Raw genomic sequence first — 27739 nt, 5'->3', positions numbered from 1 at the left:
TCTCACTCTCTCCCCCCTCCCTCTCCCCCCTTTTTTCTCATTCTCTCTCCCCCCTCTCTCTCTCCAGCTTCATTTCCTCTCCTGTTGATTTGGAGTGTTTGTTTAAAAACACTTTTATCATCTCTGTTTTACAGGCTCACTGTAATTGCAGGGTATGAGCCGAAATACCTGCAAAACACACAAATAAATATTTGACTGAAACAAAAGCTGTCTGTCTGACCCTGGTCATGTAGATTGTAGAAAATGACAGATCTAATGAATTGCCCTTATTGTGGAGACTTTCCGTGCTGCATTTTTTCTATTCATAGACCAACCAATCAGAACCAGGCTTTTGTTCACGTTATCATGCTGTTCATTTATCTCGCTGCCGGAAAGCCGTGTTCAGATTACGCCATCATATCATATGATTGTGTTATCAAAGTTGTGCTACAGAACGCTCTCAGTCGTTTTACAGAGGGACAGACGTTATTGAAGAGAAAAAGGTTAAGTGCCAGACTGTGTTTATTGAACCTTGAAAACAACACCAGAACATTTTCAGAACTATAAATAAAATCAGGACAACTAAAAAGTCTACTTTGTGACAGAAAATATGCTTTTTTTTTGTCTTCCTGCATATTTCTGAGAACCCATAGCACCTTTCTGAATATCTCTCTCTCATTACGCTCCTCAAGTACCAGAGTGGTGAACCCTGTTTGACACCAGGGTCACTGGAATTGCCCCACTTTAGGAAAACCACATTTGGTTTGTTTTAGAAAGTGAGAAATGGAACACCATTCATTTGTTTGCTCTCCCCCTATACTCGAGACCACAGCGAATGCCAAGTGGACTCCAATCCTCATGTTTTATTTGTTTGTTTCTTTGGAGAGTGGGAAAAGTTTTGGAGCACTGGGAGGACATTGGACTTGGGCTGTGGTGAGTATCTCCAGCCACTCCAGTCAGTGACTAAGCTAAGCTAGCCAGGGAGTAAGTAAGGGGACAGGCTCTCATTTAGCCAGGCATTGCTGCTCTTGTTTGTGGTTGTCCCTGACAGCGTCTGCGACTCCAGTCCAAAGCACCTGTGTTTGCTCACTAGCTTTCCCCCAATCTGCTTGAAAAACACTGCGAGCAAGTCATATGACCGCAAGATAACCCGGGAACCATGGGAATACAAAAGCCAGGGCTTTTAGAACAGTTAATCATTAATGGTGCCTCTTTTTTGTCCCTATTCAGCACCGCCTGACACAAGCTTTGATATTTCATAGATGCAGACAGGTCAGAAGCAGACGTAGCCAGGTAGACATACACTCAGAGAGAAAAGTGCCTTTGTGTGTCTGTGGATCTGAGGTGATACAGGGAGAAGGTCGTAGGCAGGACTGCACCGATCCCATTGGTCCCATTCCACACATAAGTCAAGGTAGGCCGTCTCCATCTGTGGAGGATAAAGCCAAAATAACACAAAGAGTTAATCCCCAACAAAACACCTTTTCCATAGGATCTCTCAGAAAAACTACTGCAACACTGCTTTCCTCAAATATACAACAGCACAGGACTTCAACCATTATAGCATATCACTGAGCTTTCAATATGTCATATAGTGTCAGAAAGGGTGTTGTGATAAGAATGAGAGCTTGACATTTCCCAATAAATGTGTATTTTGATTGAATCTAATCAGGACCACCGCTCTTTTTGTCCAACATCGTCCCTGAAATGATGACCATGAACAGAACAAGTCATTTAATGTTTGATCCTGTTTTACCCACCCCATAGTTCATTAAAATACCCTAGTTTGTTCCCTAGTTCATGATGTGAATGAGAAGCCTAGGGCTCATTTCATGCCTGTTAAAGTGGCCTTTATGGCAGAAAGGGGAAGCATGAACTAGCTTTCAGAAAAGCCAGGCCACATTTATCTTACAGGAGAATTAAGTCTACACAGCCTCATTCTTAAAACCCACTAAAAGGGCCAGCGACAGCTCTTATCTCCCATTTGCCTGAACTTGCCGATGGTTTTCTAAAGAGAGTTTGTCTCGGTCCACCCACCCCAACCCCCAAAGCCAATAATACTGTATGAGAGTTGGAGAGGGTTGTGGAAGCTCAAGAGTGTATGGCTGAAAATAAAATGAAATATAAGTGAACAAAGTGGCTGCCATATGTAGAGTATTTTGCAAACTATGAGTCAATCATTAACGTGGCATATTCAGAGATATCTGCTCTCTCCTAGTGAGGAGAAGAGGAGAGATAAATGGAGGTTTGTGTTTTAGGGAACAGTGTGAAGCTGGAACTAAAAGTGCTTGGCACACAGCAGTAGAGAAACAGAGTTAAAGAATTTACATGCCAGAATCTCACTCAGAAAATGTCACGTTCTTTGTTCCATTAACAATTAGGTCAAGGCGATTCATTCTGGTAAGAGTAAGGGATTGTATTAATAGTGGTTTTATAAAGCAATGCTATGAACCACTGATGTTGTTGCCTTGACTGAAAAGCTTTTACTACATTCCCTCACATCCCAATTTCTCCTTGCCTCAACTAACTTCATCTCCATTTATTAAAGAAATTGTAGAATATAAGTGGATTGAAATGCCTCCTACACTGATACAACAACATTCAAAGACAATTGGTAAACACAGCCGCAATAATATTTATCAATTTATTAGCTCCAATGACTTGGAAAGAATTGCTTCCTTTCAGATGCTCTTATCCATATTGTTTGTCTTATATTGGTAGCCATCTCTATTGGTGTCCCGTCTCTATAACTCACCACCTCTCCTGACCACAATCAGACACTCTTCTCTGAGTCATCTAAATACATTAACATTGTAAAAAATATATATATACAAAAGAGAAAATAAAGGTAAAAACTAAGCTGCTTCACCCACCAGGAAATAAAATGGGTTGAGCCGAGTCAAAGGGTGTCTTAACGACTGTATGGTTCAAACAAAGGTTCCTGTTCCTGAAGGGCAGGTAGGAGATGGATGGCTTGGTAAACATGGCTGACATACCTGGCCGGTGCCATGGGGCGGTCACAGCACAGCCCACGACTGAAGGGACATTGTGTGTGGCAGTCAGATCCATCTGCTTCTTCTGTCCGAACCAGTACTCTCCTTCTATGTATCATTATGGCCTCCTCTCCTTGTTTTCCCTCCTTATGTTGAGGCCTCCTCTCCTCTCCTCCCTATCCATCCTCTCTCCGACGGCACACCCATGGAGCCCTGTTAGACAGAGAGAAAGAGAGAAGCTCCAGAAACCCTTTTCCCTTCTTTGTTTGATGTGTGGTTATAGCGCTGCTGTGATCCGTCCTCAGAGACCCAGCATTTCAAAACCACTCAGGCTGGATGTGCCGATAAGCATGGGATGGCGAAATTGAATTCCCAAAGCATAACATTTTATCCAGTCACAGTTAAGAACATACAGTACATAGGCTATTGCAAAGAGAAATCTCACAGATTATACACATTTGACTTCTTAATGCTGGTTTATACCAATGTGTATCCTTTTAACATTAGCTGTGATATTGTCACAAAAAAAACTGCTTGAATAGAGGTAAGTTGTTCTATTCCCTGTGAGAAAGTCAACTTTGCATTGTGGGAGACAGAGACAGAACTAAAGCATCTCAGTGTGAGTAGTGGTAGGCAGGTATAGAGAGGAGAATGGGGAACACCCAGGAATGTTTAGCCAATTCGCCCGCCACATTCAAACATGTGTGTCAAAGGTGTTTGACACCTCCACAAAGTGAGAGAGGTAGTAATGTGAATGACATGGCCAGTGGACTGCTTGTGCTGAGTACTCAGTGTGTTTAACGGACCCAATGCAGAGGCACAATATAAACGTACACTCAGAAATACCCAAACACAAGTGCCACACAATAGGCATAAAACAAATGAGAATATTGAGCATGAGCTAAAATAAAATTATAGTCATAAAATATGCACCTTTCTCATTTATATAATATGTTGTCATTTGTCTGTATAAATAAATAGAAAAATAAGATCTTTGCAACTGGGGAAAGGAAAAATAACTTGAATACAACACCATATCTTAGATTAACAACAGTCATCCTTTCAGAAATTGAGGGATGGATGTATGTTGTAAGGATGTATAGATGGATGTTGCTCTTTTGCCAATTAATCAACCAACACCACCTCCATTTTTGGATATCTCAGAATTATGTTCCATTTTGGGATATCTTAGAATTATATTATGACCGTACATGCTGAGGAAGAACATTTGCTTATTTACTTTTCTCTCTTTTAACACAACTCAAAGACATATTAAATATTTTAAATATTAAATAAAATATATTAAATATCAACATTTACATTTACATTTTAGTCATTTAGCAGACGCTCTTATCCAGAGCGACTTACAGTTAGTGAGTGCATACATTTTCATACAATTATGTTCTACTAACTTAATTAATTTGGTGTTAATTTTCTATTTATAGAATTCAAGAAAAACAATACAGTTACATAATTACAGTCAAATGTCATGTAATTCAAATAGTTACTTTATGAAACCTACAGACAAATTGTTGACAAATGGATCAGTATATTGACTTTAACTATTCTCAATCTCCTATGAAAACATTGTAACTATCTCACAAAAATTATAGAAATAAATAATAGCATTTATAGAATGCTAAAAAATGCTTTCCTTTTCGTTTGACATTCTTCCGTAGTGAAGATTGTTCTTGTTCAATTTCTATAGCTCTGGCAAAAGTAAATAGTATGTAGTCCTACAGAAGATGTGTAATATTATCCACACAGTGAAGGCATTTCATTATGAAGGCATTTCATTATGTACCTATCTGCCTCTAAATTGTATAATATACAAAGACAACTTGTAGTTCTCCTAAAAGTGTTTAATTGTAGTACATCATTGTACATTTTCATTATAGGAGCTAGAATCCTTAGTTGCTGCATCCATTTTTGGACTTATACATTTATGATATATACCAATTGATTCTTGAAGAATATAACTTATGAATGCCTCATGAGCTTAGTACAACTGTCGTACCCCATCAGAACACAAAATATAAGCTTTTTTTACTCCAATGTTTGTAAACAAAGTAAATTGTGAACAAACACTGTATAGCCTCAAATAAATTGTTAAAACTATAATTTTGGCATCCATATCTCTGTCTATGAATTTGAGGAGTTACATTTTTTCAAGCCCATCCCTCAGCTTCTTACTAAAACAGAGGTTGGGTGTCTGCTTTGTTATTGTTTCAACTACAGATTCTAGCTTTATAGGTTTGTAAGATGCTTCATAAAAACAAGTAAAACTTGTGTTATATTGTACAAAGTCTTTCAATTGATCAAGTCAACATATTGTGAGGATAACTTAAATTAATTTCTTACTATGTGAGATATGGTTTAGTTAAGAAAATAGAAAAAAGGTTCTTTATCAATATGTTATTCTGCAATTTCATTCAACATAATGTTCTAGTGGTTATCAAATTGTGAGTGAACATTGACATACAGTACATTGCCATTTTATGCAATTTCAAATCATGCAATTGTTGAATCAGCTGTTAATTCAATCCACTACAAGCCACTATTTAAGAAAAAAGGCAAATAATGTCCTTGAAAGTATGTACTTATTTGAAGAGAAAAACTATATATTTTACATTTGACCTGATTCCATTGAAAAATCTGCCTTCTAAAATCCCTGGCTGCATTTCCTATACAATGGCAAACAAATATTGCCAATAAAACGTGCATTTTTAAATACATTCAATACAAAGTGCATTACCCCATTCGATTTCAGGAGAAGCTAACATTCTCTGCTCTGGGTTGTCAAAGGAGCAGCCAATGACAATTAGTTCTGCCTCTGGCCATCCACTAGGAGCTGCAGGGCCTGATATTTGACCGGTGTGATGTAGCATCTTGGCTTCAGACAACCATACAGGTGACAAAAGGCCACCATTAACACAGTGCATGTCAGATGGCCTGAAGCATCATAAGATCAACTTTGAGCGAGTCCTCCGAGTGCTCTCTGACACAAAAGACAACAGCACGGTGAGCTAGAGTGTTGTAAGTTTCATCTTTCTCCATGTTTGAATGCTGGGAGATTGTGTGTTGTACGAAGCCCAAAACCGATGTTCTCAGAAGTAATAAATTACACGGCCACTGACAACCTCAAGCAGTGTTAAAATGCCTTGAACATAGTTTTATTTCAGGGTCATTGGAGCGTGAAGCTCAGAGGGCTGCCAAGCCCGGCACCACCCACCCCACAGGCGGCTGCCGCTCCACTCACACAGCCCAGTAAGACACTTATTTCTCCTCCCATACCTGAGCTCTGACATGCTCACTAAACATTCAGAGGCACAACAAACTGTCATGCTGCTCACTCTCAACCAAAACAAGCACTTATTGTTCCTTAAAGAACATTCTCTCTTTGCTAATATCCAAGCTACATTTGTTCTATATTTTATATTTCCTATATTTTGTAAAATAACAACTTAAAGCTCCAATTCCATCCTGTTCCAGAGTTCATTATGGAGCAGGCATTAGCACATCTCTTTGAAACATGATCAGCTTGCAATTGCCCAATCTTACACTGGGATAATCAGGCTCACATTGAGTCGCTTATCATGCTGTCCCTCTGAATTATAATCCATGCGCAAAATGCATAATAGAAATTGACAAGTCAATGACAGGAATTACCTATAAAAAAAATGGCAGCAAACTCACAAGGTTCACTGTGACATTGAATCAACGGCAACATGTTCCACCACCACCCTCTCAGCCGCTGTACCTGACCACCCAGAGGGCCCTGTGACATTACAGCCTTTAAGGTGGGGGATGGCTGTGTATTTCAGTGTGTGTGTATGATATCAGATGGTTTTTAGAGAAATTGTTATCATTTTTAGAAGACTACAAGTGGGAACTGTAGTAATTGCTGTTCCTGTCAAATAGACATTACAAACGCTCAGTCTGAATACAAATTCCACTAATAACTAGTCAATGTAAACGCAAACACAAACTAACAAACTGAAACAAAAGACCACAACATGGATCCTACTCTCAGTCAGGGCGACTACTGGCTTTATTTGCTTCTAACTTGAGTTGACATTAGGTCATTTAATGACTGCATCTCATCCCTTGCTCAAGGGCCATCTGCAGTATTCAGCAGTATATGATCCTATAGGACATCTTTGTCAACGTCTGAGACTGAAAAACAATATTGAAATGTCTATTTCACTTTGGTGGCTCCTCCCTGTGTCTTAGTCGTGTATTTGAGCTGCATTTCCTTCACGGTGAGCCCTGCTCCATATGAATTATACACATGCAGTATGAAGGCAATGTAAGTGGGTATCATTATCATATCCTGTGCTTGACTTGTGCTGCCTCCTTTCTGGAGAGAAGAGGGGTCAGGCATTACCCCCCCACCCTAACCACCCCTCCGCTGTTTATCGAAGAGAAAGGGATTCAAGTCTTAAAAGGCAGCACATGCTAAGGTGAACCTTAGCCACTTAGATACACAAGCGATAACCCATTCAATTAGACAGCAATATCATGGCAGGCAGTATGTAGGCAGATAAATGACGATACAGTACGGTGTACAATGGGAATTAAAAGTATAGGGCAGCTGGGCTCTTATCTGGCCAGGGCGAAGAAACCCGGCAACAAAGGGAGGCCTAAGACTAAGAGGCTTGATGCATGGGAAAGCCATTCGCCGCCCATTGTGGCTGCCCTTCTGCTGAGCAAATAGTCCAAACTGTTCATTCCCCATCTCCCATTCTCTCTGCGGTACATTGTTTGTGTCCTTGCATTTCATTCTGACTGGGGAAGATTGCTCTCAGGGCCAGTGAGCAAACAGTCCAGAAAAGAGCCGGCTATCTCCTGCCGTTCCCAGGAGAACTAGCATTTTTATTTCAGCTCCAAGCTGTCAAAGGATTGGAGAGTTTATGTCAGGATCCTGAATTAATTAGTTTTAAGCTGGGGGGTGGGGGGTGGGGGGTGACGATGGCGTTTATCACCAAATGTTCAGTCAAATGTTTCTTAGCAATTATGCACCCCCGCCCACTACGTATAGGCTTTCAGTCGCCAAACATTTGGTATTGGATACATACAGGATGGATTTCTGAAACGCAAATGATGCGTTTAGTTGTTGTAATGGCAGTACAATGGTATGAGTAGTGATGGGCCAATGTCTGTCGAGGATTTGGTGGTATGGGGATGAATTGAAATGTTTCTTGTTAGTTTTTTCTATGGTGATGATGATAGGTACACGGCCCAGGCTTGGCAGATAATTGACCAAGCTTGCAGATGCATAAAACATATCTGGTCAGACATTTGGTGGAATGGGATAAAGAGTCTGGAACCTCCGACAGAACAGCCAAAGTGACCTTAGAACCTTCTGTCACCCACAAAATCATCCCATATCACTGCTTACTTAGCAACTATATATAAAACATTTTGGATCTGTGACACTGCCATATCTGTTTGCTAACTACGCTTGGTTTCTAATAACAGAGACAACAAACCAGACAACTGTACCTATTCTGTCCTACTTACCAACTCCTCTATCATCAGAAATGTCTTGTTTTGGCCTCCCGAATGGCGCAGCGGTCTAAGGCCCTGCATCGCAGTGCTAGACGCGTCACTACAGACCCGGGTTTGATCCCGGGCTGTATCACAACCGGCCGTGATCGGGAGTCCCATAGGGCGGCGCACAATTAGCCCAGTGTCGTCCGGGTTAGGGGAGGGTTTGGCTGGGGGGGCTTTACTTGGCTCATCGCGCTCTAGTGACTCCTTGTGGCGGGCCGGGTGCTTGCAGGCTGACCTCGTCGTCTGGTGAACAGTGTTTCCTCCGACACATTGGTGTGGCTGGCTTCCGGGTTGAGTGGGCGGGTGTTAAGAAGCGCGGTATGGCGGGTCATCTTTCAGAGGACGCATGACTCGACCTTCGCCTCCCGAGCCCGTTGGAGAGTTGCAGCTATGAGACAAGACCGAAATTGGGGAGAAAAAGGAGGTAAAAAAAACTAAAACAAAATAAAATGTATTGTTTTATGGTGCAAACACCATACAACGTCACCATGATTATGGCAGTAGAATTGTATGTGCTGATCTTATAGTTCGTCTAATCATGAAAACCCAAACACACTTATTCAAACCTCTGTGAGAGGCTGGTATGCATTTCCATCCTAAACTCATTAGCACTGTCCCACACGATGCTGTAGCATTTGTATTGATTAGTCCTTTACAAACTACGTTTCATAAACACATCACTGACAATCATCAATCTACCCAGTGGTATACATCAGCTTACTGACTCAAAGTGTTCATTTTAAGTGATGACCCCACCTGAAATTTGCATCATTATAGTAACGCAACAGTCTCTGAAACAATTACCTCAGACAAGCCCAAACACACAGCTACTGTAACTGTAAACAATATTTTTCAGAAAAAATATCAATGGTGTGTTGTTCCAATACACTAAAGAAAACAGAAATAACATTGCATCCATCATTTTTTAAAAATATCTTTGGTATAGTCAGTTCAATACTTCTTGCCGCTATTGCACAGGAAAATAAAGGTATCCGATCATGACACATACATTTGGATGGGTGACTTCTTAATCAGACAGGATATTAAATCCCACTCCAGACTATTTCACTGACAGCGGTGAACATGCGATGGGTTAAATCGTGTGTATCAGGGGAATACTCTGTTAGAGGAAATGTACAGCTCTTGTCTTTAATGGTAATCTGCTCAACTGCTCTATAGACACCAACCAGCTTTCCAGGACCCTTCAGTTGAGCATCAGCCTGTACATGACAAACGACACAGCCATTTATATGGGATTAAATTAGGATTCATTTAATTCAAGTCAGGGTATGATAATTAATTAAATGGCTGACAGTGGTGCTATACATGGAGGGAATTTAATTTGAATCCTTGGAGGATACCTCTATGGGCAGTGTGGGGTCATGTTAAAGTGTTTTTTTTTCAAGACAGGGTGGTTATTGTTCTACGCTTACGTTTCCAATTGACACTTATCTTTACGCACATTGACATGTTATTGCTGTTGATTGGTTGTTATTAAATTGAGTTGAAAGGTTATTAGATGAGGGCTTCCCTGGGAAAGACTGAGAGGGGTGGGTTGTTTTAAATGGTCGAAATAGCCTGTGCATGTTAAACAATGCACAGATCAGGAGCAGTCCTTTGTACTGTCATACCATGAAGGAGAACAAATACAGGATTTAACACAGATTTTTATTTCACTCGTGTGGCATTCAAATGAGCACATTATTTGAATGTCATTGATTCTCATGAATGTTGAAATGGCATATATGTCAGCCTCCCTGACAAGCTGAGGCAGTGTAAAGTAAAGGTATTAAATTCAACTTGGAAGCAGATTACAGAATTCACCCCTGCAGAACACTCATTCCCCGCGTTCAATAAATTGTACAAGTCCCATTGTAAGATAGCCTATCACACTGAACATGTCTGCATAGGGAACTTATACAGAAGAAAATATTACCTAGTTTGTTATTCAGAGTAGAGCGTTGGGGGGCCACACGGGCTTGTTTGCCTTTGCTAGAAGCGGAGATTGGTTTGGGGTTTAAATGAATCGCTGGCGCACTGCGTTTATAGGTTTCATTAACTTTTAATGAGTTGTGTGTCCTTTGCTTTGACTGGCCTGTGGGCTCAGGCTTCAGCTCCCTAGGATTGGAGAGAGGTGGTTGAGGAGAGAGGTTGGCAGCCATGCCAGAGGCATGTGTGTGTGAATGTCTGCACTGGATGGACACAGGAAAAGGCAATAAAAGTCCTGAGTCCAAGGCAGAGAAACCTTCAGCTAGATATCCATCAGTACTGCCAGTCTGAATCTAAAAGCCCACTCAAAGGTTTTCAAGCTTCATGGGGAATAAAGGAATCATGTTGGATCAATCACAGCTGAGAAGAAATCCCTTTACCACAGCTGAATTAAATATTGTTTTATGGTGGCTTTGCCAACATGGTTTCCTCTCAAACACTCGCATCAAACCCGTAGAGAAATGTGACTGCTGAATTCTCTATATATGTTACAGAAAAAGGCTATAGAAGCATTTAAACAACACAACACACATGCATAATTTCTTCATTTCAATCCCGGTAATACCTAGATTCATATTTTTGACTTCTCTAATCTTGATTTAATACAGCGTCTTGCTGTGTGGTTGAACACATGTATTATCTTGCCGTGGACTTCCTGAGTTTCATGTATCTCTTTGAGAAGCTAATCTTCCATCCTAGCATGCCTCTCTTCACTGTTCTCTCCTCCAGAGACAAAGGCCTTGCCTGTCCTCCCCATTTCATATTCTTCTGCTTTATTCAACAAGAATCAACACCACTTGTACATTTTTCTTCTTATTTATCATTTTATCCTATTTATCCACAAGGCTGTGCATTCTGTCTTGCTGATTACTTTATATCCACATCACTGCATATATTTTCAGATTACTCTTCGGTAAATCTAGGTTAATTTCTTTCCTCACCATGACGACCTACAGTGCATACTGTAGGACAAGCATCGACAATCGATCCACTCTGAGTGATACAGAAGCAGCAGGGGACTGAGAGGCACCCCGTCCTGCCCTGAATAGGTTGTCTTCAGGTCAGTGCTTGTCCCATCAGCTGCTGCCGCCGTGCAGTCAATGGACATTTTTGACTGGCCTCTCTGTGACGCTAGCGGCCCTGTGTGTGTATGGATGTGTGGACCACACGGCCATGCGGCCTGGCTCAGGGTGAGTGGAATCCCTGATCTGGAATGTCACACTGCCGTGCTAGAGAGGTAAAGACACATCACAGTAATCGGCTGCATTCTCACCCTGTCCCCCCTCCTTCTTTTCCCATCATGACGGCTATTTATACTGACCCTCTGACCTCTACCTGCTCTGCTCTGCTTGGTCAAACATGAAATGATGAGGTATAGGAGAGACACGTGTAGTATATAGAGACAGAGGTATAGGAGAGACGTGTGTAGCCTATATAGACAGAGGTATAGGGGAGACGTGTGCAGCCTATGGAGACAGAGGTATAGGAGAGACGTGTGTAGCCTATAGAGACAGAGGTATAGGAGAGACGTGTGCAGCCTATAGAGACAGAGGTATAGGAGAGACGTGTGGAGCCTATAGAGACAGAGGTATAGGAGAGACGTGTGGAGCCTATAGAGACAGAGGTATAGGAGAGACGTGTGTAGCCTATAGAGACAGAGGTATAGGAGAGACGTGTGGAGCCTATATAGACAGAGGTATAGGAGAGAGATGTGTAGCCTATAGAGACAGAGGTATAGGAGAGACGTGTGCAGCCTATAGAGACAGAGGTATAGGAGAGACGTGTGGAGCCTATAGAGACAGAGGTATAGGAGAGACGTGTGCAGCCTATATAGACAGAGGTATAGGAGATACGTGTGTAGCCTATATAGACAGAGGTATAGGAGAGACGTGTATAGCCTATATAGACAAAGGTATAGGAGAGACGTGTGTAGCCTATGATATGCCACACCTGTCAGGTGGATGGATTATTTTGGCAAAAGAGAAATGCTCACTAACAGAGATGTAAACAAATTTGTGGACAAAATTTGAGAGAAATAAACTTTTTGTGTGTATGGAACATTTCAGGGATTTTCTCTTCAGCTCATGAAACATGGGAACAACACTTTACATGTTGCGTTTATATTTTCCCTTTCATACACAGACCAAAATACCACTAATTTACCATGCCTGCATTTGTATACCAACTTTTTTGTATATCTGAAAGGGGTGGGGGGTAAAAAACATGGAAAATAAAAGCCACCTAAAGACCTAGTCATGATTCCTGCAATTTCACAGACCCTGTAACCAAAATACAGGTATCGGGTCTGTGTGAATGGTTCTCTGCTTTTTTGCAGGTAAATTCATTACAGTTCCCTTGTTTAACACCTCCCTAATTTGAACTGCAATCCGCCCCCATGGTTTAAAGGCCCAGTGCAGTCAAAAACGTGATTGTCCTGTGTTTTATATATTTTTCCACACTATGAGGTTGGAATAATACTGTGAAATTGTGAAAATAATGATAATGCCCTTTTAGTGTAAGAGCTGTTGGAAAAGACCACCTGAAATCTTTGCCTGTTTTGGTGGGATGGAGTTTTGAGTTCCAAACTTCTCTGCCAATAACAGCTAGCTCCCCACTCAGACCACTCCCAGACAGTCCTAGCAAAATTCTTGTTTGAGAAATTGTTATTTGCTAACAAGCTATTTTTGTTTCTTTTTGACTATTTTAATTGAAAACAATCACAGTACAGTACTTAATTGTTACCCTGAAATTATTTGATAATGAGATAAAAACGGCTGCATTGGACCTTTAACAACACCCCCACCCCTCCCAATTTGCCAGTTACCCACTGATATGTATAAAAGGGTTATACCTGCAAATAAGTGGTAAATAAGGTATGTTTGAAAGGGGTCATATAAACATTGCCTTATATTTGATCGTTAATTTCATTTGATCATCAATTTCAAAGGAGTAATCATATCAATAGTCTACATGGATAATAATAACAACAATAATAACAATAATAATAGTAATAACAATAATCATCATCATCATCATAAACATAATAATAACAAAAATATTATTATTTATTCCCAGTGGAAAAATAGGTTTGCTGCCAGCTGCAGACAACCTATGTTGCCGTTTTTTTTGTATAAATCTATTTAGCTAAATTAATTACAGGCCTATATAAATGTATAGGTCTAGATGTATTATATCCTAAACATATGCACTTATTTGAATAGCATAAACTCGTGCTCGTGCATTGAAAAGTATTCATGCAAAGTGTCAACTTGCCTAATTGAGAAAAATGGCCACTAATGTTAATGTTAATTGAAGCGAGATGGGTGGACACGATGAGCGTAAATCATGAGAGGAACTGACTGCTGAGAAACCATGGGTGGCTTTGAGTTTTGACTTTGTTGTCCTTTAATATACTGTGGGATAGCAGTTTCCATTGCTAAGATATGGGATTAGGAGTATTTCGCGTGAAAGAGGAGTTAAATCGGGGTATGTGGACGGTCCCACCCCTGCAATAGGCTGAAACAGAATTACAGCTTGTTAGACCGGTGTCCCGATATCACCCGGGAGACCGTTCTACTTGGGTGTTCCAGGCCCTGGTGGCTGAACATGAGTTTTGGCTACTAGTGCTTTCAAAGGGAATATAGTGCCAGAGTTGGAAACCCATCAAAACACAGGTGTTAATGTAGGCCTATATGCCTATGGGACTACGTGTATTTACTGCTAGAAATGAAATTGCTTTATTCAACTGATGCAATTCTGGTTCCAGTAAGAACTTGAACTATGGCAATTTAGATTATCGAGAACAATACCCCGGGACAACAATATATGTTTTAAAAATAAAAACCTATTTCAAACCTAGACATTTTGCTTCGATGCTTATTTTTTTTTTTATATTTTTATTTTATTTTACCTTTATTTAACTAGGCAAGTCAGTTAAGAACAAATTCTTATTTACAATGACGGCCTACACCGGCCAAACCCGGACGACGCTTATATCGATTTATCCCAGTGTTGTGAGAAACCTTATCCCAGTTTTGTTCCAAAGCTCGTGCAATAGAAAAGCAAACATAAGGACAGATAAGCTTTCAGCAAGTCCAGCCTCAGAGTCCAGAGTGGAGCATGAATGGAGAAAAAAACCTGGCGTGATCACTGCAGGAGGAATTTCATCCAAGTTTGACCACATCTTGTTCCAAAAATTCCAGACTAGGTTTCAGTCTGGAGAAATGCCATTGGTTCCTTGTGTGACTCAAACTAATCTAGAAATATGCAAATAGGACGACCGGTAAGAAATGTAATTAAATTGGGGTACCAAAGTAAAGGGATCAACAAGCTGTACCATCGCTCATCTTGTTGCTATAACAACAGTGAAGGGGTTGCGACTGATGATGCGCCCAGAACCTTAGCAGAGGCGTCTCTCTCTGCTGATATTTGAAACCCTTTTTGGTGTGTGTGTTTGTGTGGACGCGCGCGTGCGCCTGCCTGGCCAGTGCACCTGCACATTATCTCTATTTCCCATTTTTCCTATTTGAGCGAAAACAACAGCTTTTCAGAGGTATTCCTTTATAAATGGTCCTCCACAATAATGAAGGTTCACCCTGTCATGTATCTCAGGTAACTAAATTGGATGATGTAGGTCTAGGAGACTGATGTCAGTGGCGTAAACGCTCGTGTACTTTTGGTAAGAAGGTTCTCCAGTGCAGATTGAGGCCGGTTACCGTTGAACCAGGGTTCCAAAAGGTCATTCCCATTTCACTCCGCTCTGGAGGAGGCTTGACTGGGGTTATCCCCTCCATCAAAGGAAGAGCTTCGGTATACGCTCGTTAAATAATGGGTAATAGGTATTTTGCTCCTTGTGAGAGCGAGATTGGAGGGGAATTAATTATTGAAAAACGGTCCCCAGTGTTTTGGGCGCATTATGCGGTTTTATCTCAACATTACAACTTTTATTACTATTATTTTCTGAACACAATGGTATATTGTTTTATACAGTAAGCCTATTAAGCAGAAATAAATGAAGCAATTTTTTCTTCTTCTTCTTCTTCTTCTTCTTCTTCTTCTTCTTCTTCTTCTTCTTCTTCTTCTTCTTATTATTATTATTATTATTATTGTTATTAGCCATAGATTATAATTAGACATCCTTAACAAATTGAGATGGTGAAAAGAATGAGGATGATTTATGATCGCTAATTAATGGAAGAAAAAAATCGTGACATTTAGAATTCCACATAGACCTATTGATTAAAGTGTTAGAATTATTCTCAAGCAGCGTGCGTAAAATTATTTTTTTAAACATCCCCAAAAGAAAGCCAATAGAAAATTGCAAACCCAATTGATTTCTGCAAACCGGAGGCACACAGCAGAACCCTAAAAAATGGATAGGCTATAAACCAACCGAACGCCAACATTTCAATGCTGTAGCCGCAGGGTTTGATACTATAAAACGGAATTCCATACGCAATAGAGCAAGTGCTCCTCTGATGACATCAACGATATCTATCAGCTGTAATAGCGCTCTGACACGCCATTGAAAGACACTGAGGCCACCTCTATCACAGAACTTGCAAATCACCTCAGCCTTTTTGAAGATATTAACTCCATTGTCATAGAATCCAATACCGCCTGCTCGAGGACCTTTCTCGTGAATCCAGGATTTGAGCCAACGCTCAATTCTCATCTAGCCTACCCCAAACAAATAACTCCTATCACACAACGATTGAATTGAAATAAAGTTAGGAAATATACAATAAAATCAAATGTCCATACCTGTGCAATACAGTCGATGCTTATTGGCAAGCTACAGGAGCCCATTGAGGAACCTCGCCTTCAGCTTTCTGCAAAGGGCTGGAGACATCACGGCATTTATTTGAGCTCAAACTCTGTCACTGTTGACTTTAGCACAAAGCAAAGATTTCACTGCCCCGCTAGTTAAAAAAAAAAAAAAAAGATTATTTTACCGAGATATCGATCAGTGTGCTATAAAAAAAAATCAGCTTAGCATTATGTCTAAAAACAGGAGAGCGAAATGTAATGTCTGAGTAAATTTTCTGAGCGGTGACGTCCTATTCAAAGTTTACACTCCTGCAATTTGGTTGTGCATGTACACTTCCTATATTGTGGGCATAGCCTCGACTCCATTGTTTACTGCCTTTGTTTATTCGCAGATCACGGGTGTTTAAAGTACGATTTGTGAGAGGGACTGGAGAATAAACGCACCCTTTACGCGTTCAGAAGGTGAACCGGTGTCCTATCTGGCAGGGAGACAAACTTCCTCTCTGCCCTTGGATTTGAAAGCACATCGGCAGGGGCTTGGTATCCCTCGGTCTGTGGAGTGAAAGATTGGTCGTCTTGCCGTGTTGGGAATGTGAGGATTTTGATTAATTTCGAATACAACTATATCCTATCTTTAGGCCCATTGAGAAGGGATCTACAAGTAGTTTAAAAGTATCCCTAGACAATGGCTTAGTGATAAAGAACAGAGCAGGCAGAGCATCACATTCAGTAGACACTGTTCTCAATCAGCCCCCTTTCCCACAACTATTCTCTGACACTACGGGACACTTTTATGTAATAATGAAAAACATTTCATTCAAAGATCTCAACTTGAGTGTGTCTTCCATCAGGGGAGACTCACACTATGTGTGTGTGTGTGTGTGTGTGTGTGTGTGTGTGTGTGTGTGTGTGTGTGTGTGTGTGTGTGTGTGTGTGTGTGTGTGTGTGTGTGTGTGTGTGTGTTTGTGTGTATGTGTGTGTGTGTTAAAGAGGGAGAGCGATACTGTATTTAATAAATTTGATAATGCATTATGTTGTAAGATAGTCTATAGACATGACTAAAGCGAAAGCCTTGTGCCAATGTAATGACTGGTAATCATTAATAGTAATAATTAATATAGGCCTAATAATTTTATTGAGCCCTTATGACATTAAGAACATTTTAACATTGATCTTCATTCGGCACTAAGATGTGAGTAGGCCTGTCGTTGTTGTTTCTGCTATCTGACATTGAGCTGCCCTTGACTATATGGTATCATACACGACTGTACGTTTGAAAAAGATCGACAACATAATATTATGATAGAAACCTCATGACTGTGTTGAGCTGAGCTGGAGAATATTGTTTGGTGCATGTCCTCACCTGTATATCATAGCTTGACTGCTTGTGGACAGCTCCACCCTCCACCTCTATTTCACAGCTGTCACTTGGAATCTAAAGTTTGTGACAGATCATAAAGCTATACTTTAGCCTATGTTTTGCTGTTCTTGTTTGCTAAATATCTAGGCGCCATGTGGATAAATAGGTCAATGTTGCAGGTTGCTTTCGCATAGGAATTGTGTAAATATGAATAATATTATAATATGTATTATTCATTATATTAATATAATTAACATTTTCGATATAAAATGGTAGATGGAATTGAATCAAACATATTCGGCCAAAGTGAGAATAGTCTACTTGTTACCCATGGCAGGCACAAAAAAAATATCGTTGTGAGACCTAACGCCCTTTTTAGGCATTTTTGCTCAGGGGAAATGAAGGTGCAGATTTCGATGTAGATTAATAACTGCAGTCGAAAAATTTGAAGAAATCTGAAATGCTAAATATTCTGCACATAAATCCAGTGTATTTCTTGCCTCTCTTTTTTTACTCTCATAGGCCTTTGCTTTTTGTCATTGTCAAAATATGTTGCCATTACTGTATTCATTGAGAGGATTAAAACCTTTTTGTCCTCCATCTTCAATACACAACTGGATAGGACGCATCTCGATACGTTATGGACACGCGTGACAAGTTAAAAGCGACTTTTTTCTAATTCCTCCTAAAAGTGTTTTTCTTCGACATAATGGACCCATTTGTTAATAGTTAAGAGATGCTGGTGTTGATATTTTCAATATAAACGAATATTGTCATTCTAAGTAAAAAATATTAGACATATCCATGGGTTTATCTGGCACTGCCACTGCTGCTGCTAATAGTATAAGCCTATGCATACAACTACAACTACTACTACAACAACTACTACTACAACAACAACTACTACTACTACTACTACTACTACTACTACTAATAATAATAATAATAATAATAATAATAATAATAATAATAATAATCTTTATTATTTGTATTATTATCATAATTGTATTGCTGGGTAGAAGGCCTGTTGTAGGCTATACATATATTTTTTAAATACACCATTGTGTTCAGAAAAAAATCCAAATAACACTTTAATATAGATTCTGTTCTTGTTGTCAACTACAAGAATACACATTTACAAGTCATAAATAAGAATTACACAAATTATTGAAGAACTTCAGTCTTCCACAATGCATTTAAATTCATTTAAGATTCCCGGTATACAGATGTATTTTACAGTAGGCTAATTGTCTTTTGGTCCATTCTCAAAGCAGCCTTTTAAACAAATTTAGTCACATTATTATTAACATCCCTTTACAAAATAATTACTAAACCAACTTGACAACTAAATCAGTGGGAAACGTCAAAAATATCTGGAATAGGCCTACATAATTTGCACAAACTATAATTTTACAAATGTACAAAATGCTGAAAAAGGTCTGTTTGAGGTTTGGGGTCAAAGTTTATGAAGAGTTCATAATAGGCCTGGAGTAGACACCATGATAGTAAGATGCATCAGCGGGCATTGACGAGGAATCTAAGCCCGCTTTGCCCATTGAACCCATGGATAGCGCCCCGGCCATGGGGGAACCGTAGCCGGAATAGTGCATCACCTGCTCGTAAGTCTTTAGATCCATTTTATGATGCTGTTGCTCCGAGGACATGAGGTTGTTTATGGAGAAGGGGTGGTTGAACGAGTAGTGATGCTCGGGTTTCAGGTGTGCTTCCTGTGCGAGGACCGAGTGATGCTGGGACATGAGGTGCCCATGTGCCTGGGAATGGGACACCGGTGAGGTGGCGTGCTCCGGACTCAGAGCCTGGGTCGACTTCATGTCTGACAGAGACCTTTTGTGGTCGTTGGGGGACAGGTTGGAATGGGGGGACTCGTTGCCGTTGCAACTCTCCGAGCTGCTGTTGGAGCCGCCTTCTGATGTCTTCCGGCCCGACTCCTTGCACATCTTCTTTTGGCCGGCACACTTAAACCGTTTCTGCCTCCTCAGATAGCAGCCGTTCTCGAACATGTTTCCCGAATCCGGGTGGAGGGTCCAAAACGAGCCCTTACCGGGCTTATCTGGGGATCGAGGCACTTTGAGGAAACAATCATTGAACGATAGAGAGTGGCGAATTGAGTTCTGCCAGCGTTGCTGGTTCTGTCGGTAGAACGGGAAAAGGTCCATGATCCACTGATAGATCTCAGCCAGCGTCAGCATCTTGCTGGGGGACTGTTGGATAGCCATAGTGATGAGGGAAATGTAAGAGTATGGGGGCTTGGCATGAGTGTAGCTCCTCCGGTATGTCTTGGGATCCCTAGATCTGTTGATGCTGGACTGTCCATACATGGGGCTCATTGCGTTCATGTTGGCGTAGGGGGAGGTTAGGGAGTTCATGGACTGAGGCTGCGCTGTCATGGGGCTCATGCTGGGGCTGAGCGCGGCGCTCATGGCTGTCATGCCCGTGCCCATGCCGTTCATGGCTCCGGTGCCCGGTGACATGCCGGTCATGGGGGGGCTCATAGCTGTGTTGACGTACGACATGTTCATGGAGTTGGCTGTCATGTTGGCCGTGGTGCTCATGCCCGACATGCTCATGTAGGTGTTCATTGAGTTCATGCCCAGGCCTGTGTTCATGTTGCCAACCGAGGTGTAACACTTGAAAACAAGACGGAAAACAAAGATTGTTAGCCTGTTATGTATTGAGTTTTTAGGAAGGGTTGACACTACAGCCTATTGATTTGTAGTATACTTAATATAGCTATGATACTAACATAATAACAGTAGCCTAATATCAGCAATAATAATAACAATCAACAATAATATGATCATCATTAGGCCTATCATTAAAACGGTATGATAATAAATTGGTGTGAAAGCAAGCAATCCCAGTGCAGATTCGTGCTCTGTTGAAATCCAAGGCTAAATTTGGTAAAGAACATTTCTTGACAGTAATATAATTTCACTCGATGATGTGACCAATTGTAATGTCTAGCCTACATCAAGCTGGTAAAAACGAAAACGAGTTGTCGCCATGTCTTACCTTAGCTAATCATCTTCAAAATAGAAACTCAATCAAATTGTTTTAGTGTGTAATAAGCATAAGCTATATGTGGACAATATTAGGCTAAAAGTACCTGCAACACAAATATTTGAATCAATCGTTCACCAATCAAACAGGCTAACACAAATGTTTGCTCAATGGGTAACATGAAAAAACGGTGTATAATTTTGTAAAGATAAATGTAGACATATGCAATTACAATCTGAGTAAAAAGTTTCCCCTACATGTCAAGAACACCTTTGTTAGGATAGTGCCGTGCGTAGAGATGGGGCAGGATTTGGAGGCGCCTCAAGTCAATATTTGATCACAAAGTTAATATTATCTCTGGGCTAATATTGAGTTGTTTAAAATGGGATCGGCTGCTGACGAAAAAATATATTTAAGGTACCCACCTCGGGCTCTCCGTAGTAGGTGCTCCAGTCTGTGTGTTCGTGTCCTTCCATTTTAACTGCTCCAAGCATCATGGAAGTTCCGAATAGTTTTCAAACCGTTTCTCCGCAGAAGAAATGGCAGAATGCGCTCTAACAGATGGTGATTTGGGACCACGGGGTATTCGGGTCCTTTGTAGCCTATGCTCCGGCAAGGACTGGCGCATGTGTGGTGTGTCTTTCAGCCAGCCGTGCCCACGGGCGCTGAAAAGCGTCTGATGATGACTGGAGTTGAAATGACGATCAGAGCTGGCTGTAAACGCTATGATATAGCTCTGTACGCCAGGCGAGCCTCCAATCCCTAGCCTACTTCTTCGCTTTCCCTATTTGAATAATCTCCTCACACCTAGGCGTGAGACTCCTCGACTTGCCCCCCTATTGTACACCTGCGCGAACTAAAAAGAACAGTCTCATGAAAATATTCACTATAAACTAATCTTATTGAATGTCAGAAGGGGCTTTAACGCTGCTTTTTCGTCATGCACGTTCTTTCTCCTGTGATGTCATTTTTCAGACGTTGCTTGAAAAGTAATTTAAAAGCATCTTAATTGTTTTTCCCACCAAGGCCTTAGGTCTGGTTGAGTATTTGAACAGGGAATTTACTTGTTCGCTAGTCTACTCCGTCGTATTGAAGTGTTATAACAAATTAACCGAATTTCATATAGCTTTGGTAAGGCGATAGAGCAATCATTTACTTTAAGTTTGATCCATTAGTCTAAACAATTTGTAGCCTAAGCTAACAATTCAGGGTATACAAACAGTTTTACAGTAAGAACTCATATTATTGGCCCCTGAAGAATAATATTGATATTTTAAACCCCTTTTGCACAAGCAATAATACCAGATGGGACTAATATGTATAGCAAAACATATTGCCAGTTTATTATTTATTTTAATTTAAAAAGGTATTATTCACTTGGTTGCTTCGATTGCTATTAAATGTGTGGACTAAAATAGGCCAGAGAAAATGTAGTCCGTGAGCGCGCGTGAGGGTCAAGGTGTGGACTATTGATTGCTGAGGACACACACGCTGCTGTTAGCTAGATACATTAAACAAAGTAAAGTTTATTCAATGTGTTTGAGCACTGACGATTTAACGGGGGGGTATTTGAAAATATATCCTAAAATAAAAAGAAAGTACAAATATTGAAAATAAACATTTAGAATCATGCAGATAAATTATAACAATCAATAATACAATTGTCCATATTTTCCCCCTACAGATTTAATAAAACATAATAACAACAACGTTTTAAGGTTTCTCTATTATTAAATCCAATGATAATTAATCGTTGTTAAATTAGGCTATTTCTATGGGTTTGTTTAAATGATTCCTGTTCTGCCGTAACACGAGAACAATTATAGTCTACGAAGATTGACGTTTCATAGCGCCCTCTCTTGGTTATATTTGTCCAACAATAATAGTTATTGGTGCATTGGGATATAAAACAACACCAGTTAACATCTATCTATATAGCCTATCGTTACTTTAATGAATAAACTATATACACTCGCTAGACTACATATACACACACTCACACACATTCCAACACAAAACCCACACACATTCTCATACTCTACATACGGGGTAGAAGATATGCTTAGTGGTTAAGAGCGTTGTGCCAGAAACCGAAAGGTCGCTGGTTCTAATCCCCGAGCCGACTCGGTGAAAAATCTGTCGATGTGCCCTTGAGCAAGGCACTTAACCCTAATTGCTCCTGTAAGTCGCTCTGGATAAGAGCGTCTGCAAAATGACTAAATTGTAAATCTCATACAGACACAACACAAATAAATTGCACACTTTTACACTCATCTTTTGCTGCTGCTGTTCTTTATTTTACTCGTATTATTATTTTACATGTTAGTCATTTATCAGACGTTCTTATCCAGAGCGACTTACAGTAGTGAATGCATACATTTAACTTCTCTTTTTTTTCTTCCGTACTGGTCCCCCGTGGGAATCGAACCAAGTTGTGACCTTACATGAGAGGACATGTGGAGGGGATATGCTGGTTAACAATTAATTACAGAATTAGCTAAATATCTTACATTATGTTGTCCAGTTATAAAGCAAATTGTCATCTATAGCATGTTTTTCTTGATGACTTTCCTTCAACATTACTTTGTGACAGTCTGGCCAGTCAATGCCTTTGGCGTTGCAAGCGCCATGCTCTACCAACTGAGCCACACCGGACCTATTATCTATCCTGATGCCTAGTCACTTTACCCTGCTTTCATGTACATATCTACTTCAAATACCTCGTACCTCTGCACATTGATCTGGTACTTGTACTCCCTGTATATAGCTCAATTATTGTGTATTTTATTTTATTCCTCGTGTTACTATTATTATTTGTATTACTATTTTTAAACTCTCCATCGTTGGGAAGGGCTAGTAAGTAACAGTGGCGGCTGGTGAAAAATATTCTCGGTGGGGCTGTGCCATACTTTTTTTTTCCTGTAACCATCGCGATATATTTTAACACAAACTGCAGGACAGCAGTGCTCAGTGAAACATTCAGTAATTATTTAATGCCAATATTAAAAAGTTGAGGCATTCTTACACAAAAACATATTACACAAACCCAAGCCTTTCATTTGCATTTAAAGTGAACTTTTCACCATTGGTAGTAAACAGGCAACGCAACAGGCATGCTGTCAGAACAGAGTGGAAAGTGGACAATAACATGAAATTATTATAAAGTTTATAGGAAATCTTACACTGTATAAAAGGATGTATAATATAGAAATGGATATCAAGTGGATGAACTCAAACCTTTGACTGGAAGAATAGCATACAGTATTTTATGATCATACTAAATGTGACTAATTGTTAATGTGCTCCAGAACTGCAACAATTAATTGATACAAAACAACCTATATACAGTAATATTAGCAAAGACACTATTAAGACTTTCTAGAGTACCATATATAACTGGATTTTTTATGCTAAGGTCAACTATATACAAAGAAACATGCGGCCAGAGCTGCTCTGTGTGTGTGTGTCTGTCATCTTATTTGTACAGGAATTTTGCCCGTCTGTCCTTCTGAGTGGCAAACCTCTCAATGACCCTTTGATTAAAGTCAGGAATGTCCCTGACAAGTTTCTTCTCCATGGAGAGCATGGCCAGAGCGTTCAGGCGATCCTGTGTCATGCTGTTTCTCAGGAAGGTCTTGATCCTTTTCAGTGTAGAGAAGCACCATTCTGACTCAGCAGTTGTCATGGGTGTGGTGATGAGGATCTTGAGGAGGCTGGCAGTCTCTGTGAAAGTGCTCTGAAGGTTGTTCTCCATGAAGAACTGGTACAGGGGCACTGCACCACTACAAGCCTTGAACTCACTGTTCTCATAGATGAGGGACAGTTCGGTTTTGAGCTTGGCCTTGTTCAACATGGGGTACGCCTCCACGGTTGTTTCAAGCGCTGTATCGGGGAACTTCACACTGTGTTGTGGGAACAACTCTCCGTGCAATAGTGTTGCGCTGATGAGGTGCTGGGTGAAGGAGAACCTCTCTTTGGCATGACTCAGGATGGTATCACATACCTGTAAAAGATACATCATCAGCTTTAATTTGCAATTAAGCTATTTTGATGCAAGTGATCCTGACTGACACATGCCTATGTCCAACTCAAGTATATGATTACCAAGGTGCTGATTGTTCAGGGTTTTGGCTACATACTACCAGGCCTGAAAAAAGTTCTAGGTGGGAAACACTGACAATTACATCACAACTTACCTCTATAGCCAACCTCTGTTGTTCTCCTGGTCCCAGCATCCTCCGTCGCTTGATGGGCTGTTGCTGCTCGTCAGATACGCTGTGCCCACACAAAGAGGGAATTGAGGCCCTGGGTCCAAAAAATAAAGTTTAATTTGATAACTTGCAATCAGACTTCTTAACTCACTGTAATTCCCCCTCAACACACAACCAGTGACTTTTATATATATATAGACAGACAGACAGACAGACAGTGTGTATATACACACAAACTATGTCTAGTAACTGCTTTTAACCTGTGATGTACATAATTAACTGATGTTATTACGTTTTAAAGCCTTTTTCTATTACATTTGTGAGAGGGATGCAACATCATTTTGTTCTGCTGTTCACTTAGCAATAAAGTTAATATTCAATAACAACTAGGCCTCTTCTAGAAATTGACCTGGTGGACACCTGAATAATTATTACAAACTGTGTAGTACTTTCCTGCATTATTATCAACGTCTGATTGTGTCTTCTCTTTCCTTTTAAAATACTAAAACAAATATAATTGTGACGGCTCTATGATAATCACTCACACAAGCACCAACTGGCAGTGGGTGGAAACGTCAGTCGTCTCGTCAGCTTGAATGGCGATAAAATCAGCACTCTTTACTTCCTCCAGGATGTAATCCTTAAGCACTGACAGCATACAGTCCAACAGCTCGTTCTGTATCGTCTTTGACGTGCCCTTAAAAACGGTAGCTGTCTTCAGGTGCTCCTCCAGCACACTGTCGAGGGAGGCAACAAAATCCACTAAGCCCCGGAAAATGCCGGGGTTGTCTGAGGAGTCAGTCTCCTCGTGCCCACGCAAGGCCAACTCAAAAGCCCCACAGAACTTCACACAATCGATAATTTTGGATAGAATGTGCCTGTTTTTATCCACCTCCTCATTGTGTTTCCTCACCGCAATCCTGTGGCCGTCATCCAGCTGCGTAGCAATGTTCACCCTTCCTAATACAGCTAGCTTTACAGAGTTGTCCATGTGTGCCCTGGTGTTCTCATGTTTCTTTACCTTCTCTGACAGGTGCTTCATATCCCTCACTCCGGTACCTGTCCATGCTGAATCTGACCCCATCGTTTTAAAAAGCAAGCACGGAAAGCAAAATAAAGCATTAGCATCAGTGCACCCAGCTAGCCAAGCCTTCCTGGTGTACCAGCTACGGGAGAAGCCGCGCATATACTGCTTCCCTTTCTCGCTAGCCTGCTGTCTGATTGAGAGGTCAGGTTGATCTGGGCCCAGCTCTTTCACCCGAACTTTCTCTGACAAAGTTCTCCTCTCAAACGGATCTTGGAGGAGAGATTTCACCGAGTTAGGGTTGGGTCTTGGAGGAGTAACGTTTGCGTTCGCCATTGTTGTCTAGTAAAAATGGCGTCACTGGACCCCGGTCCTTATTTTATCAGGGGCGAGCTTGGGGCGATAAAATAATCGCCCTCCTTGGATTCGATTTAAGATCGCTTATTGACTACATTTTATGTCATACATTCATATCTTAAATTAGCAATTGGCTTAACTGCTACGTAGACCCGCCTCCTCGGGGCACTTTCTGTATCGCCCAGAGCTGACGAGGCGTTTGACAGGCAGAGGAAAGGTTGCGAATATGATTTTCTATCATATCTTACACATATTACTGTGTGCATTCCATATTTCAAACACACAAATATTGACATACTGATGTTTTTATTATTATTATTATTATTTTTATTTTTTTATTTTTTTATTTTGTAAAATAATTTTATTTAAGGGGGCGGCGCCCTAGCGCCCTCTATCGGCCAGCCGCCACTGGTAAGTAAGCATTTCATGGTAAAGTCTACACCAGTTGTATTCGGCGCATTTCACAAATACAATTTAATTTGATTTATTACTAACTCCCTGTCGTGCAGCGAGGCATTGCCCCAGGCATTTGGGACATTAAAATATTTACTGCATCAAGGCAAGGACAGAATGGTGCCAGCCACGTGCGGTTGGTTGAACATCTATTTGACTCTATATAGACGTAAGAACATAACTATCGGTAAAACCCATTAGTAAAGGAGAGTAAACCGTGCGGTGTTGACGAGGGGCCAACATACTTCTTAACATGGTAATTAGATCGTGCTATGTTTAAGGACACATTTACTTTCATTTATTGAGAGGCATAACATAAGCCTAAATCTCCATGGTTTGGACATGAAAAAGTATTGTTATTACGAAATATTAAATTTTAAAAGCTGAGCATTTCAGTATTGATACTGAAGTTTTAGGATCCTGGTAGGCTAGTTCCTTCTGTTCTAAATACACTGATAACTAGAGGTCATTGACCTCTTTCCAAACTTCTCAGGTCTGTACATTAAATGTCCAAGAACAGAATGGTGTCAAATGTGACTGGCCAGACTGGAAAGGAAAGTCATCAAGAAAAACATGCTATAGATGACAATTTGCTTTAAAAATGATCAACTGGACAACATAATGTAAGATATTTAGCTAATTCTGTAATTAATTGTTAACCAGCATATCCCCTCCACATGTCCTCTCATGTAAGGTCACAAATTGGTTTGCTATTATAAAAACAAAAACTATAACATAACATTATAATGGTCATATAACAATGGATTTAGACCATTTCAACAAACTGAGACATACATATCCATCAGTCCTTTGTCATGTTTGCTTGTATGGCAATGAGTGCAATAATAATTTGTCCAATAGGTGATAGAAAAGGATCCCACACTTTTTTCTCATTTCACAGAAGGGGTTGTGCTATAGTTCTTTAGTGCTGGCATCGCAGTGCAATATCCCCTTACAAACTGGATGGTATGCTCAGCTTAACATAAGGGCACATTATGCTTTGATTTGATGGAGGTCTTGGATTCTA

The 27739-nt window shown here is 40.5% G+C and overlaps 2 protein-coding genes and 1 long non-coding RNA gene across 3 annotated transcripts; all 3 read right to left on the bottom strand.

Moving 5' to 3' along the window:
• Nucleotides 1-483: 483 nt before the first annotated feature.
• LOC311145837 lies at nt 484-16424 on the bottom strand. The gene is made up of 3 exons (XR_014614636.1): nt 16281-16424; nt 2976-3185; nt 484-1408 (listed from the first exon to the last, which is right to left on the bottom strand). It is a non-coding gene; the product is annotated as an uncharacterized lncRNA (long non-coding RNA).
• A 2295-nt stretch (nt 16425-18719) lies between these two features.
• LOC311145248 (hepatocyte nuclear factor 3-beta-like) lies at nt 18720-21395 on the bottom strand. The gene is made up of 2 exons (XM_084181482.1): nt 21093-21395; nt 18720-20294 (listed from the first exon to the last, which is right to left on the bottom strand). The coding sequence occupies exons 1-2, from the start codon at nt 21162-21164 to the stop codon at nt 19110-19112; spliced, it is 1257 nt and encodes a 418-aa protein (XP_084037608.1). The 5' UTR covers nt 21165-21395; the 3' UTR covers nt 18720-19109.
• A 2241-nt stretch (nt 21396-23636) lies between these two features.
• LOC311146075 (uncharacterized protein) lies at nt 23637-26261 on the bottom strand. Its single transcript, XM_084182542.1, has 3 exons — nt 25424-26261; nt 24864-24972; nt 23637-24670 (listed from the first exon to the last, which is right to left on the bottom strand). The coding sequence occupies exons 1-3, from the start codon at nt 26236-26238 to the stop codon at nt 24143-24145; spliced, it is 1452 nt and encodes a 483-aa protein (XP_084038668.1). The 5' UTR covers nt 26239-26261; the 3' UTR covers nt 23637-24142.
• Nucleotides 26262-27739: the final 1478 nt, after the last annotated feature.

Source organism: Coregonus lavaretus (genome assembly GCF_964263955.1).
Source record: "Coregonus lavaretus genome assembly, chromosome: 18".
Taxonomy (NCBI): Eukaryota; Metazoa; Chordata; class Actinopteri; order Salmoniformes; family Salmonidae; genus Coregonus; species Coregonus lavaretus.
The sequence above is the reverse complement of the archived record's forward strand: the minus strand, read 5'-3'. Positions and strand labels throughout refer to the sequence as shown.